This window comes from Orcinus orca, chromosome 6 (assembly GCF_937001465.1).
Source record: "Orcinus orca chromosome 6, mOrcOrc1.1, whole genome shotgun sequence".
Taxonomy (NCBI): Eukaryota; Metazoa; Chordata; class Mammalia; order Artiodactyla; family Delphinidae; genus Orcinus; species Orcinus orca.
The window spans coordinates 34502179-34518496 of NC_064564.1; the positions used below are offsets into that span (position 1 = coordinate 34502179).

The window sequence follows — 16318 nt, forward strand, 5'->3', positions numbered from 1 at the left end:
CATCCGTCGACACTACGCAGGGTTCAACAGTGTAAACAGAACAATATATTTCTTTTGGTTTAAAACTCTGGGAGACAGAAGAGGATGTGTAATCGAATGCAACTCATGCTCTATCACACTGAGAAATAAGAGTCTGTAATCTCCCTTCGTGCCTTTGACTCGAAAACGTCCACCAGGCCTCCCTCTTTAATGCCAGCTGTTCCATGTGAAAGTTGGGGACGCCTCCAGGTCGAGTGTTGTGTTACTGTTGCAGAGTTTTATCGCTGGGGATTATATGTTTATCTTAACTTTGTCAACTCTGGTGTTGAAGGGATTTCTGGCAAGTTGGGTCATTCCTATAAGCCACCAAGCACCTGTACTCTGTCAAAGCTGTTTAAACCGGAGCAGAAAAGTCTGTATACAACAGCGTCCTCTTCCTTTCACCTCTCAGCCCCGACTTTGAAAGGTGGTTCTGGATGGATTTAATTTGCATTTGGGTTAGAGATATTAGTAGCGTATACCTTGGGTATGAGTCCAAGGGAGGACGTGAGAAAGAAGACAGGTCCCTTTGCGAACATGGCTGGAGAGCAGGCGGGTTGTGCTTCCCTGTATCTAAACCTCAGAGCCTTGTGGCAAGCAGCCAAGGCTTGTCTTAATGAAAATTTATAGTTGAGATTATAATAGGGCAAATCATGTTTAGCAAGTCAACTGAATGACCCCAGAGGGTCTGGAACACACAACGGCAGCAACTAAATGCTTGTTGTGTAAGGATTTCTTCCCCTGCTGCTGAAGACTTAGCATTGCATTAAAAAAAAGAAGCATGGAAGGTTTAAGTGTGTTAGATCACTAAAAGGATAAGAAAGTCAAGCATTTTTCTCAGTAAAGCATGACTTTCGAGTTATTTTGTTCTCATAAGTGATTGAGTAAAACAGTTTGAACTTAGTATTTTCACTTGTGTCAGTTGAACAAAAAAAATGTTCCCACAATTGAATTCTTAAGTTGTTTAGACCCATTCCAAAGAGTGACTGCTTCTAGAAGATTAAAATCTAAGGGTAAATCAATACACAGATCACAGGCTCCTCCTCCACACACACACACACACACACCCAAATCAAAGGTTGATCATTGTTTAAAATTTCTTAAACCAAAGATTGAAACTGTAAAGATCTGAAGACCATCATTGGTATTGTGTGTCCTTCATGTTGAAAGAGGTGCAGTAAGTGGACTTTCTTGCCGAGTTCTTTCTCTTCTCATTGCAATTGTGGAGAAGCCGGGGATGCACGTCTGGGATGGCTAACGGTGGGAACTTGTTGCATTTCTTCCACCCTTGGATGGCGTCCGTTTGCCTTTCTCAGTATTGCCAGGAGCCCCTGATCCATGGGCCCTCTCCCTGTTGCCTTCTCTCTCCAGTCCCAGCAGCAGAGCCCATCGAATACGCTCAGTTCCCTTTCTACCTCAACGGCTTGCGTGACACCTCAGACTTCGTTGAAGCAATTGAAAAAGTCAGAACGATCTGCAACAACTACACAAGCCTGGGGCTCTCCAGCTACCCCAACGGCTACCCCTTCCTCTTCTGGGAGCAGTACATCGGCCTCCGCCACTGGCTCCTCCTGTCCATCAGCGTGGTGCTGGCCTGCACGTTCCTCGTGTGTGCTGTCTTCCTCCTGAACCCCTGGACGGCCGGGATCATTGTGAGTTTATTCTAAGGGTCTTTGTGGAAGTCACATTCCTTTCAGCATAGCTCTTTCTGCAGCCGGGAAGTTTTGTTTATGTCTGGGCCTCTGGAGGAGGGTATAGATTGCATCATCCATACTGTATTTATTCTACTGGAGGTGGTGAGGTTCATGGTTAGGTAGAGCCTTTAATGGCCTTAATCTTCTGTCCCCTCTCCTTTAAACTTTTTGTGTAAAGATAGGGGAGTTTTTGAGCACACTTTCCATAATATAGAGCTGAGCATTTATTAAATACAAACACTCAAAGCGTAACTGTTTTTTCAGTTCAAGTGTCATTTTGTTACTACATCCCAGACCAAATATAGAGAAGATTCTTCTAAATGGAGCGATAATTCAAGGAGTTAGGATGGTGGTATATGGTTAAATGGTTTTAGGGATGGTTTTGTGTGGTGTGTTTGTTTTAACTCTTGGGCAGAATTGATAAACGAGTATTACCAACCTGTTCTTTGCATTCTTTCTCCAAGTATAATACTCTCAGATTTGAAACAAGTTTTGGGTAGAGTCTAATAAAATCATGGCAGTATTTAAATTCCATGAACTGTGGTATAGCCTTCAAAATGCCAGAATTATAAAAACAGAGACCAGGTCTTGTTTCTGCACCATAAGTCTGTGCAACAGGTATGTTTAAAGGTAAATGTTTAGTCTATAGGAGTTTTCATGGTACTTAAGCAATTGATGTTATCCATCTTTCATTAGCTTATTAAAAGAAAGCAAAGGGAACTTTTATTGTACTTGTCTGTCCCCCCTTCACTGCCTGCTGACCCCCACCTCCAGAAGGAAAGATCGTTCTCTCCTTCTTTTGTCTCTGTGTAGTTCATTGTTTTATTTGTATTTTCTCCTCTTTGGCCCCAAAAACTCCAAAGTCTGCCACCCAGATTTTCTTTCCATCCCCCTAGAAATTTTTACAAGGCAGATGAAAGAAAGGCAAATAAAAGCTTTTCCTTGGATTTGACTGTTTGCTTTGTCCACCCCAGTAACTCCACATTTCTTCAAAGTGAAGGGGCTGTAACCTGACCCACATCAGCTGACCACACGTCCCCTTTCTCCCAAGTCATCCTCACTCAGTCCATGGACTCTCCAAGCAAAAGCAAAGCTACTTTTACGTCAAAGAACTTTTATTCACCCCGTCCGATCAGCTTTCTTAAGGATGGAGGGCAAGGCAACCAAAAACTCTAGTTGCAACTCAGTTATAAGTTGAAGGATGGTCTCTGATGGTTAAGATCAAAGCAGAAGGAAACACCTTGTTTTAAACTGTATTAAATTTGTAGCCAGCAATGAGTGCGTGTTTCTATAATTCCTTATAGATTGCGCTCGGGGAACAGTTTTGAAAAAATTTTTGCGACACCTAGAGTGTGTTTGTGCCCAGCCACTCATCCTGTGTGTCTTTTTCAAGGTGACAGTCTTGGCTTTGATGACGGTCGAGCTCTTTGGCATGATGGGCCTCATTGGAATCAAGCTGAGTGCCGTGCCTGTGGTCATCTTGATCGCTTCCGTCGGCATTGGAGTGGAGTTCACCGTTCATGTTGCTCTGGTATGGGAGACGTTTTGAGTGAAAGCTATTCACTAGAAAGGCAACCTGTTTCCTCTAGCTCTTTTTAGTTTCCAAGTTGGGAACCTTTTCATTTTCTCCAACATCAAGGAACACACCTGACACACATCATGGCAAAAAGGCTTCAGAGCACAGACGTTCCCTGGGAGCGGCTGAAGTTCAGCCGGACTCCTTTCCCTCTGGGGGAGATCTAAGAAAGAGGGTGTCAAAGGTGAAAGCCAGGCCACGTCAGCAGTAGGCAGTGTCTTTGGTGTGTCCGAGTGGGCCAGGAAGGATTCTGCTCATTTGGTGTCGTCAATTGTGTCACCACGGGTCCTGAACTCGTCTGCTGTTCCTAAGACAGATGGTGTATACGTGTGCATGAATACACACGATTTTTAAAATCACAGTCATAAAGCAGGGATAAAATGAGACCACACTCACAGATTTGGTGGGGATGGCATAGTGGAGGGTGAGGTGAGTTGGCAGCTCAGGAAATACCCTGGGGCTGATGAACTAGCTCTCCCACCTTAGCCCACCCAGCTCCTTCGACCTCCCAGCTTCCAAATTCATGACAGCAGAAAGTAGGAGAACTAGCGTTGCTCTCAATAGGAATCCCCCACCCCCACCCCGCCGCCCACCCGGCTCTTTCTATGCACAGTCCTGTGAATCTTTGTGGGAGAAAAGTAAACTTCAAGAGGAGTCTAACGCAAGAGACAAACCCATCGTATACATTTATCAGAGAATCATTCAAAAGCCCTATAGCGATGCGTAAATTATGTTCCGTACACACTTGTGTTTATAGTCTGCGTCCTTGGGTTTATGTAGGCATTCAGTAAATACTTACTGACTGAATAAATACTGATGTTTGGAATGCTTAGCTAGGAAACCAGGCATTTGACTTGGATCAAGTTACTTTGAGTAAAAGCCTTTGCTCTTGCAAAAAGCCTTGCTTTTGCATCTCTAGCATTGATTTTCTTTGGGCTTAACACATGGCACATGCATAGCTACACACATGGGTGTCTAGACAGATGCTTCTGCCTTATACCTTCTGTTGTCTTCTTTCAGGGCCATATTTATGCTGCGTAGAGATGATAAGTGTTTATATTTCAGAAGGAATGTTTTGTTGCAGTTAACCTGTTTTTTCCCCCAATGTATAATAAAAAGCTGATAATATATAGAAACAGTTTTCTACATTTTGAGCCTACCCTAATTACTTTCCTCAGTTGAGCTGGGAAGAAGGAGAGGGGATTTTTAGAAAGAAGAGCCTAGAGCTTAGAGAACACATAATTACGATATCATTTCTTTTAAAAAGGAGAAAAATTACCTGCGAGTTAAAAATCCACAGATCATTTTATTCTGATGTGAATGAAAACCACTCTTCTTGGTAGCTAGCATTACAAACAAGGGTGGTCCTAGAACAGATTTTTGCAGCGGAAATGCTAACGACAGTCTTTAAACTGTAGCGGCCCCTTGGATCTCTGGGGTAGTAGGAACATAAACATCCATACCAGTGCTGAATAAACGGTGAAGGAACGCCTCTATTCCTCATGCAAGATTTACTCCTGAGAATTGAAGGAGTCTCAAGAGGCAGCTTGGCTTTGTGCTGCTAGCCCAGGTCTTCATCAAGAGGCTACCCACACACAGGACATGGTGTTCTTACCGTGCCCTGTATGTGAAAGTCGTCAAGGAATCGATGGGCACCTGGCAGTTTACTGTTTCAGTAGCATAAGTTATATGCAAGAAGATGGACCCAACTTTGACCCTTGTGGCCTGACGGCCCAGATACAGCACAGAGCGCCATGGTTCCAAACCATCTTGGTGCTTTCCTCCCAGGAGAAAAAGACAACTACTCTGACCCTAAAATCTCCCAGCTCTGAAAGAGCGTCCATACATAGACCCCACTTCAGAGAAAAATACGAGAATTCACAATGCACCTTTGCAGACTTTTGTGTCATTTTATTTCTTCATCCATTAAGTAGAATAACGTCCTGTCCTTCCCTAGTGCACCTGCAAGGGCCCCAAGCCCTCTTCTCAGCACATCCTAGAGCAGCCTTAACTTTCAGAGAGCAAGCTTCTGCCAGGCTCAGCCCTCCCCCCACTGGGGGAGCAGACAGGGTATAACAGTAACTAACCCACATTGAAATGGTCCTGGGTCACACTCTCAAGCCAATAGTCTGATACACCAAGATCTCCATAAAGTTCCCATTTGGTATCAACAGTATCCTTGACCTAGAAGAGCTTTAGAGAATGCATAAGAGGTGAGATATATCTACACGTATTTAGAACAGGCTTGATTGAATTTACAGCCCTGTGTTTTTCTTGTGATACCTTCATGGTACTTACATGTACTACAAACACATTAGTTGGAACACGGTGACAGAATTTCTAACCTCCGCATAATAGTGAGGAAATATGTATTTAGCACCCAGGTGCTAAGCCCATTTGGAAGTAAGATCTTGACCTTTCAAAAAATCGGGCAAAATGCTGTCGCTTTCACAACTGGAGGTCTCCCATGTGAATGATGCTAGATCATTTAAGTGTGGGGAGTAAACTCAAGCGTGAGTAACAGTGAAAAGAAGGGAACATTTTGCTCATTTGTATAGTTTTGGCATGGTTTTTAAATTTAAAGTAAATATGCTTTTCTTCTTTTCTTCTTGATGTTCAAGATTTACATCAATACCAAATACAACCCATTATCATGAACAGGTCAATTTAGCGTAAGCCTAGATTTAGCTAGTTGAGCAGCCCCAGTTAAACATGCCAGTAGATAGAGGGTAAGATCTGAGAGGTTCAGTGGAGGCAGATGAAGGTGGCTAATAGCATTGAAGACGAAGCTGGCCATCGACCAAGTCAAGTCCAGGAATCTGATCATCTGACCTCTCCTCGTTGCGCAGGCCTTTCTAACAGCCATTGGCGATAAGAACCGCAGGGCCATGCTCGCCCTGGAGCACATGTTTGCACCCGTTCTGGATGGTGCCGTTTCCACTCTGTTAGGAGTGCTGATGCTTGCAGGATCCGAGTTTGATTTCATTGTCAGGTAAGCATTCGTTTCTAATGGGACCTCTGTTGCTTATTTCCTTCTGTCTCTGGAAGATTGCAGCATGTCTTCATTGTGACGCTACTCCCCACTCCTAACCCCGTAGCTTCACTGAGGTATAATTGACAAATAAAAATTGTATATATTTAAGGGGGTACAACATGGTGGTTTGATATATGCATACATTGTGAAGTGATTGCCACAATCTGTGACTCCACTTTCTTTTGAGTTTATTAACTCAGAGGTATCCTGAGAGGCATAAAAGCAAGCTCCCTTCTAGAGCTGTCTTGGGGAATGTCTTAGGGAGAAAAGATGGAGGGTTTGGGGCTAGCAACAAAGGCAACTCTACAACTTGAAACCGATATCCCAGTTATTGCTGTTGAGGTTAGAAATACCAACAGAAAGAAATGACCTGGTTCCCATGAATTGACTGAATTTGACCTTTACTTCTTCTTCAAAACTGTAGAAAGGAAAACGTACAGATACCTACAATTTTCACATAGATTTTATTCTTCTAAGAAGTGAAGATGACATGCCTTGATTTCACATTTGAGTTGCCACTAAGATTTAAGAAGCATTTAACGTGTGACTTAACACCAATAAATTTTTGAAATCCAAACCTAGTTGGATACATCTTTCAATTTGGATTTCATGGCAAGCAGTTTCTGGTGAATTTAATTAAGGATTTGACTTTGGGAAGTATAAAAGGAGAGCAAGTTTTCCTTTTAAAAAGAATCTGAGAACTGCAGGGAAAGACCATTTTCTTCTCTGAACAGCCTCCACAGCTTTTTGACAAAGCTGCCCTTGGATGTAACCCTGTTGCTCCGTGGAGGGGCGAGGCCAGCATCATCGATAAGTAAAAGATAGTCCAGAATTAGGACCATGGTAAAGCAGAATGAAATGTGAGAAATGACTTGATCGTTAGGGACGTTTCGATAATCTAGAGAGAGAATCTAAACAGGCTTTTCTGATGTGTATGTTGCGATAGGCCTTTCAATTCCAAGTGAAAAGAAGAGGATTTTAAGTTGTAGCCAACGTTTCTTTATTACGAGAAAAGATCAGTCCACGGGTCTGTGACGTTACCCCATTGGGCGGGTCGGCATCGTGGAGATTTAGCCTTGCTAGAATGAGTGCCAGGGTTGGCTCACTGTCGCTTGGGTGGAGAATGAGTGGAGAGGTGTAGACCAGTACTTCTCAAGCTGTAACGTGCTCGTGAGTCATCTGGGGCTCTCTGTAAGTGCAGATCAGACTTTGTTGGGGGTGGGGAGCAGAGTCTGCGTTTCCAGCCAGCTCCCAGATGATGGCCACGTTGCTGATCCTCTCAGCACAGATGACCAATCACTTAACAAGCCCAATCAGTACTCTCTGTTTGCCAATATCAGGTAGACATATGCCTAAACTAGATGAAGGTTTTGGTCTGGGTTTTGTTTTAAGCTCTTAATTTGATTTTGACTTTTCCTTTATTCGGGCATTAGTAGTTGTTTCTCTGTGATGTAAAAACCCTATGTCAAGTAGAGTTTCTTTGTGTAATGTCTCATTCAACACAATGTAGTGAGCACCTCATAAGTGCCATTTCACACAACTGCAAGTAATGTAGACCCCGTCCCCCTGTACATGGGGGGAGAGACAAGGTCACAGGCAATTCAAAACCATGGGAAACAGAGTGTGATGGGATCTCAGAGGATCTAACTCAGCCTTGTGGGGGGTGCCAAGGGAGCCACAGAGAAGAAACGTAGCCTGAATTAGAACAACCATCTGGGACCTGGGTGGAGAGCAGGATCCCAGCTCTCTCATCTAACCCATGGCGTCTTGTTCTCTCCCAGAGATATCAGGGTTCTTGTTTCAAGCACTTAAAAGGGCTTCCCATTTTCTAGAACTGGATGGATTAACCTGATAAAGCCCTCACTGAGGTCGACTAAATGAGCAGACATTGTATACACTAAGCTGTCAGAAATCTAATTGGTCTGTTTATTCTACAGTTAGATGGATGGGATGCAAATGTCTTAATGCCTGCTGCTGATATATGCCTCCGCCTAAAGTTGCAGCAGTTTACATTAGTGCAAGACATCGGCTGCTTGGTCTTTACTAATGCAGCTCAGAAGTTTCTAATGTTTACAATAGCTGCGAGGTATTTGTATTTTTATAGGGATTCTCTCTCCTTTCATCTAACGTTGAAACATATATAGGCACAGCAAAGGTTGGTGCCTGTTCCGTTTTATGATCAAGAGGACCATTAACAGATAGATATCTTGCCCTCCCTCTTCCCAGAACATCCTGAGCTCTCCCCCACCCCAGCCCACTTCCAGCAGAATTGCCCTAGAAACCGTTAGTTACAGAAACGCATGCTTGCGTGGAGCCCGCTGCCTCCAGCTGTGTGCAACATCCTCCAGCCACTCTCCCTGGTTGACAGGTTCACCTTGGTATTCGTGAAGGATCCCAGACCTTAGCCCTCAACGGTGGGAAAGCAGGGCCACTTGTGCACTCTCCTCTTCTTCATGGTGCTGCAGCCTTTATGTTTGAATTGGCTGACGCAAAACAAGAGTATTCAGAGATGCTAAATTGTTCAACAAAAGATTGGCCGGCAGAGCAGCCCGTCATTGTGGACCGCCCTCCCCCGAAAATGCCCCAGCAACCACAGAATGGGCAGTGTTTTCTTTGCCGAAAGCTGGTTGCAGTGTTCTAAAAAGATTGCACTTGGAACTGTTTGGTAAAACTGGAACTCACAGAATTCTGGGCAGAAAGTTGCGGTTAATGAAAGCCCGGGGAAAGCCTTACCTGCTACGCTGGAGACTTAATTAGAGATTCTGCTCTAAGATGCAGAAGCATTTCACAGTGGATTAGCTGCCTGCAGAAGTGGGCTGCTTTTCCTCCTGGGCTAAATTGTTTAAATTCTACACCCTTCACTTCATTTGTTTGCTTCTGCTGGGTTTTCATGAACGGGGCCCCTCTGCATTGTATTTGTGCTTTCAGTCTGCTCGGCCATTCAGTTCACATTCCATATTTTTGTGTTTGTGTAACACATTCATAAATAACATTACATGCCATGAGATTTCAGCAAATTAACAAACCTAATTTTTTTTCTTCCCTTCATGAACTAACACTTTGGGTTGTAGAATGTAGTCCTCAAAGTCATAAGGTTAAAAGAAAAGAGGAAAAAAAAACCTAATCTTGTGCTGAATTTGAAACGCAGTGTTGTAACAGCCTTTTCACTGGTGTGGGTTTTGTTAATTTTTGGCTCTGACGTTTGGGCACGTGAAGGGTAGCTTAATTTACTTTTGCCATGGTAAATGTTCCTGTTTCCCTTTTATCTTCAAGGTATTTCTTTGCTGTCCTGGCAATCCTAACAATCCTGGGTGTTCTCAATGGACTGGTTTTGCTGCCAGTCCTTTTGTCCTTCTTCGGACCGTATCCTGAGGTCAGTAATTGTTGCCAGTGTAATGTGCAGCCCTCAGACCACCTGAATATTGTTTTTCCTGGTGTCACTCTTAATTTAGATATTTAAGTATATCCACATTTGCTGGTTGTTTACTTTTTCAGTAAACAGCTCAAATAACTATGGCTTTTTTTCTCTTCAGTTTAGTAGTCTTAGGGGATGTAGGGGGAATGGTTTGATTTGGTTTAGGTTGTTTATTTTTGAAACCTAGTGATTGGCAACCTGAGTCTTGTAGGTCTCTATCAATGAAGCACTTTCCACTCAAGAAGAATATCTGGGCTTGAACAGGAGTAAAAAGGGCACAGCCTGCCTTTCCAGAGTGTGAAAGCAGAGGGCAGTTCTTTTGCTCCAGCTGTCAGGCCCAAGGGTCTTCAGAGTGGCAGGGATTGGGCCAAGTGAATACAGGGTAGCGTGAGAGGCCGGTGGCGGCGGGGGGGGGGGGGGTGCGGGGGAGGGGCAGCGACCCCTGAACAATATTGTGCTTTGAACCTTAAGTGTGGCCACCAGGTAAATGGTTGATAACACCTGTAATATTGAATCCCCTTAAATAGGTGTCTCCAGCCAACGGGCTGAACCGGCTGCCCACCCCTTCCCCTGAGCCGCCCCCCAGTGTGGTCCGGTTCGCTCTGCCCCCTGGTCACACGAACAACGGGTCTGATTCCTCTGACTCGGAGTACAGTTCTCAGACGACGGTGTCGGGCATCAGTGAGGAGCTTCGGCACTACGAGGCCCAGCAGGGCGCCGGGGGCCCTTCCCACCAAGTGATCGTGGAAGCCACAGAGAACCCTGTCTTCGCCCGCTCCACCGTAAGTCATAAGTCACCCCAGGAGGCAGCCCCTGCCTGCTCTGAACAGCAAATCACAGACAGCATGCCAAAAAATGTATAGGTTAGGTGGACTCATATGAAATGGCCAATATTTGGCTCTTCTTAAACTATAAAAATTCAGTTTCATGTGGCTGTATCTCATACAGATTGAAAAGGGCAGGGACCAATATTGGTGACTACACAGAACATCTATCAGCATATATCATGTTTGAGCTTAAGGACCGGAGGTAAAGCATGCCTTGCTCCCCCTGCCCCCCTTTTTTAAAAGCTACGTATCATTGTAGGAGGATACCTGTTTTAAAATGTAATGGTATTTTTATTGCCAGCAGAAGTGATTTCTTTTCCCTTCCACTTCTGTTCCTTTTAATTACCCTTGGTGTAAAATTATTTCAATCGTTATTGTCTAAGACTTCACCAGAAGCTTTTGTGGCTCCAAGCTCATATCCTAGGTGGCGGGAAGGAGCAGAGAAGCTGAGAACCAGCCTTCAGTAATTCAGGAAAACCGTGAGCAGCCCGGAGCCTCTTCTCAGAGGCCCTGAGAGCCCCAACCGCATTCTCCCCTCTCTGTGCTCCCCAGGATGTCCTCGGCCCCCCAGGCCTGGAGCACAGCACACAAAACCCAAGGAATGTTCTAAGCCTCCTGTTGCTCTGACAGGGGGCCTCCTGCTGTCCCTCCAGGAAATGGGTATTCCAGTCCCAGGCTGGAGCTGCCCTTCCATGAAAGAGAGAGAGGCCAACCAAATAACCTAAATTTTCTTCCTCTTACCCCCCGTGACGATGCCTGCTGAGCTGCAGTGTGAATCTGGTTTTGTTCAGCGGGAGCCTAAAAATAGGTACAAGCTGAACGACTTTGAAGTTGGTCACGGTCCTTTTGATTGATGTGGCCACTGTGTTGCTCCATGCTTTGTACAGAGACCCAGAAACCAGATTCCTAACAACAGGATAGAGCAGCACTGCCGGGTAGAACTTTCTGTGACAGTGCGAATGCTCTCCAGTGCGGTAGCCACTGCAACATGTGGCTGTGGAGCATTTGAAATGCGACTAGTGCGACCTAAGGGGCTGAATTTTGAATTTTAGTTAATTTAAACGTACATAGCCACGTGTCCCTAATGGCTACCGTATTCAACAGTGTAGGCAACGTCCGGGTAACGTCCTGCATTTGGGCGAGCCAGGGCCAGACACTTAGTCATTTTAGAAGAAGAAGGAGCTCGAGATCTGATTCTACCCAGCAGGGTGGGGTGGCGAACTGTGGGAGAGAGGCAGCTCGGGTACTTAGACCACAGCCCTGCATTTATGGGCAGCCAGCCGTATGTGTCCGGCCAGCTGTGCTGGAGAAAGCCTAGGCATAGGGTCCAAACAGGGCGTACCTCTGCCACGTCGTTGTGGGTGGAAGGCCCCTGGTCGCTCCCTGGGGCGCTCCCGGCCATCTGTGGGGTTGACTAAGCTCTAGTTCAGAAAGAGCTGTGTGTGGGTGGTCGGCGGTAGTCAGAGCCGTGAAGGGAGGGCTGGGGCAGCGGGGGCCGATGCCCAGCCTGGGGTTAGCACCCGGCCTGTTTCAGCCTGCCCTTGCCCTCTGCAGGTGGTCCATCCTGAGCCGAGGCAGCACCCACCCTCCAACCCTCGACAGCAGCCCCATCTGGACTCAGGGTCCCTGCCACCCGGACGGCCAGGCCAGCAGCCCAGAAGAGAGGCCCCCAGAGAATGCTTGAGGCCACCCCCTTACAGACCGCGCAGAGACGCTTTCGAAATTTCTACTGAAGGGCATTCTGGCCCTAGCAATAGGGACCGCACGGGCCCCCGGGGAACCCGTTCTCACAACCCTCGGCACCCAGCGTTCACTGCCATGGGCAGCTCCGTGCCCAGCTACTGCCAGCCCATCACCACCGTGACGGCCTCAGCGTCCGTGACTGTTGCAGTGCACCCCCCGCCCGGGCCCAGTCGGAACCCCCGAGGGGGGCTTCGCCCGGGCTACGAGGACTACCCCGAGACTGACCACGGGCTGTTTGAGGACCCCCATGTGCCTTTTAACGTCCGTTGCGAGAGGAGGGATCCCAAGGTGGAGGTCATTGAGCTACAGGACGTGGAATGTGAGGAGAGGCGCCGGGGCAGCAGCTCCAACTGAGGTGGGCGGGGCCGGTGGGCAGGTGGGTGGGCCTCTGAGGCGCTGCTCTTCAGTGACCCCTCAGGGACTTAGAGGGACGCAGATGGCTGCATCCTCCTGGAGCCCTGGGCACTCATGTGTCCCCTACTGAACCGCAGTGACCTCTTACCCACAGGCAGGGTTGCCTGTCTAAGCTTCGTCATCCTTGGAGAACCAGTTGAGTTCCAGATTGGATCTGTCCCTCACAGTTAGCCTGTGGAGGTTTAATGCATCTCAACAGAGACACTGACAGCTGCCCCTTTCACCTATTTTTCAGTCTTTTAAAGCCATAGCAGGTATGTCTGATGAACGCACAGCTCAGTGAACAGTCACAAAGTGAGCCACATCCCTGTCACCAGCCCCCAGGTCAAGGGAGAGATCATGACCCACCCCTGGAAGCCCCTCATGCCCTCACCCATCCCCCACCGTCCTGATCTCTATACCCCAGACCCGTTTTGCCTGTGTTTGTGCTTTATACATAGGGACTCGTAGACCTGTTACTTTGACTTCCTTTTTTTTTTTCTTTTAAAGGGTGAGTAAAATCTGAAGCAAAGAGGCCAAAGATTGGAAGCCCCTCCCTACCCCTACCCTGCCCCACCAGAACTGCTTGAAGAGAGCTGCGGAGTTAGAAAGGCGTGCTGTGCCAGGCAGCAGTTCATTGTTACTGTAACTGATTGTATTATTTTGTGAAATATTTCTATAAATATTTAAGAGGTGTACACATATGTAATATACGAAGGAACGGATGTAAAGTAGTGTGATGTGGGTTTTCTGCACTCCCGCCTCCAGAGCAGGCGGTGGGGAGACCGCAGCGGAGCCCCTCCCTATTTGTACATTGGTCTCTGTGCCACAACCAAGCTTAACTTAGTCTTAAATTTCAGCATATGTTGCTGCTGCTTAAATATTGTATAATTTACCTGTATAATTCTATGCAAATATTGCTTATGTAATAGGATTATTTTGTAAAGGTTTCTGTTTAAAATATTTTAAATTTGCATATCACAACCCTGTGGTAGTATGAAATGTTACTGTTAACTTTCAAACACGCTATGCGTGATAATTTTGTTGTTGTTTAATGAGCAAATATGAAGAAAGCACGTTAACCCCGGTGGCTTCTCTAGGTGTAGTTGGATGAGATTCTCTTGTTTGGCTGTGTGTGTGAACATGTGTGTGATTTCCCAATGTACTGTACTGTGATTTTTTTTCTTTTTTTTTCTTTTTACTGTCTGTGAACCCGTGGTGGGCTCTACCTTAGGCCAGAAGAGTCAGGATATCTCTAGTGCTAGCGCTGGTGGAGGGCTAGCCCTAAACATCTCCTTTATCCTTTTGCCAGACTCACTTCAAGTTCAGGGCATCTCTTAAGATTATTGGCTGCCATCCAGACACCCCAACTCGTGCCTCAGAGGAGATAAGTTCCTTCGCATGGACCATTGTGGTGGATGTTGGAACCTCAGGGTACAGAGCTCACATCTCTTCATCTTCATTGGTATTAAAGACCTAGAGAACATGCCCAGTGGGAGCCTCAGCTGGGCCGTGAGCGTATCCTCTAAAGTACGCAGCCTTCATTGTACCTCTCTTGTAACCAACGCACAACACACACACACACACACACACACACACACACACACACACACACACACACTTAACACACACCACCACCACTATCACCACCCAAATTTAAGAGTGGATTGGAAATCTTCTGGAGACAATGACCTCTTCATTCTGGGTCCACAACAGACCCAGAGGTGATGTTTTGAGTCCCTACAATTTAAACTCCCTCTCTTGCTAAATGGCACGGTTGGGGCTTTCTGGATCTGTCTGCCTCCTCTTTAAAATAGTGAGCATCCAATATGGTGATACGGAATCAGAAATTCTATAGGATGTGAACTTCAGAAGGATGATCCTCCAAGTGTTAATATTAACATGATGGGTGCACGCTTCCTAAGTGTCTCATCCCCCTCTTCTCACCATCATTAGTATTCTTTCAATGTGACATTTACTGAAGAGCAGGAAGATGCTAATTGCATAACCCCCACTGAAGAATGTATATAGAGACATATCTCTCAACCAGGTGTTATTTTTAAAGATCTGCTTCCATATCAATTCTGTTTTCTTGCTCTGAGGTTTGGTCTTCCTGGGCTCTTAGCCAGAGACCAACAAATGTTGGGGAAGCACTCAGTACCCAGACTAAGCTACTGTAGGAGTGCACAAAGGGCAGTTCCCATTATGCCTCCTGTTTTACATGGAAAATCTTATTCGAAAGGCAACGGCCCACAGTAGTACCAGCAGTGTAGTGACCTCAGACTGTAAAACTCGCCGTGAGACTGTGGCTACCAGATGTGTGTGTTCATATGCCAGGGTCCCAAATGGCCCCACTGCTACTGTTTGGTGCCTCTGTCAGCCACACTGTCTGTCTACCTAACACTCAGCTCTGCTCAGAAAACTCAATATCCCGCATTCAGGAGAGAGATGATGCAAAATTCAGAGGTCTGCTTCCCTCTGGCTCGAGGAGTGCCCTCACTCCTTTCCTGAGCCCAGCTTGCATGGTGCCTGACTGCTTGGCTGGCCCCTGCTTTCTGCACAGCGTAGAGCTCTCTCCAGTAGTCACATTGGCAAAGGGAGAACTCGGGGGCTGGCAGGCAACCAGAATTTCTCTCTCTCTTTTTTAAAATAGTTTTATTTTGTCTGTCTTGTTTGTTCATTTGGATGTTTTAATTTTTTAAAAAAAAAAATCTTTGCTGATATTTATAATTTTGTATCATAAGAATGTTTTCCTACAGTATTTGTCATGCCAGTTTATAACAGAAAAATGCAGGGATTTTATTTCTATTGGAAACACTATTACAGCTATGTTTTACCTTTGAACAGAATTTTTATTTGTATAGAGTGCTTACTAATGTTAAATAGTTCAGAGTATATAACATTTTCATTAAGGACTCATGGTAGGTTTTAGTGTAAGGAGTTTAAAGGAAATATTCAAACTGGGTCTCATTGTCTGCCCATTTGGGCAGAAATGGGTTTGTGTCATTTCAGTTACAAAGATAAAAGTATGCCATATAATTTATTTATATGAAAATTTATTTTTGTAGTGTACATAGTAGTCATCAAGTCTTTTGACAGAAGTATATTTTTAAAGAATTTATATGTGATGAATCCATAATGTCTGGAACTTTGCTGAGACATGAGTGGGGCACACTTTTCATTGTAAAGTACAGCAAGGAGAAGAAAATGTTTAACAGTGTTAAGAGAGTGAGATTGAGTGAATCTTCATGCAGTTGTGGAATGTGTATTAGTTACCATTTGTGACCTAGTGTGGTTCTCATTTTAAACCTCAGAAGGCAAAAATGTACAAACTCTCTAAATATTAATGTTCAAACACTGATAGAAATTCTAACATGAATAAAAAATAATATAACTTGTTGGTTACATCTTTGTTTATGGAATGGTTTTTAATTAAAATATTTTACGAAGGCAGTAGTCGTGCGTCACGCCATCATAAACTTTGGTTTTTGTCTGACTAACCTTGTGAAATAACTCATTTTTTTGTTCTCCTTCATGGAGGCATTATTGACATAGGAAGTGTTCTACATTTTTATTTTCTGACACAAAGAAAGTTCCTAAATTACCCTTCAAAATGAT

At 45.2% G+C, this 16318-nt stretch overlaps 1 protein-coding gene across 8 annotated transcripts in view; it reads left to right on the top strand.

Moving 5' to 3' along the window:
* Positions 1 to 16105, top strand: part of PTCH1 (patched 1) — a 67029-nt gene extending 50924 nt beyond the window's left edge. For 6 of the 8 annotated variants that reach the window (XM_049711472.1, XM_004283034.3, XM_033411368.2 and 3 more), the window contains 7 exons: positions 1390 to 1670; positions 3106 to 3243; positions 6138 to 6280; positions 9596 to 9695; positions 10265 to 10519; positions 12119 to 12662; positions 13211 to 16105. In XM_049711472.1, coding sequence (XP_049567429.1) covers positions 1390 to 1670; positions 3106 to 3243; positions 6138 to 6280; positions 9596 to 9695; positions 10265 to 10519; positions 12119 to 12661 — 1460 coding nt within the window. In that variant the 3' untranslated portion in view covers position 12662; positions 13211 to 16105. Of the gene's footprint in view, positions 1 to 1389; positions 1671 to 3105; positions 3244 to 6137; positions 6281 to 9595; positions 9696 to 10264; positions 12663 to 13210 lie in introns of those variants that run through there. The other 2 variants (XR_004478750.2, XM_033411371.2) reach the window with 2 other exon arrangements.
* Positions 16106 to 16318: the final 213 nt, after the last annotated feature.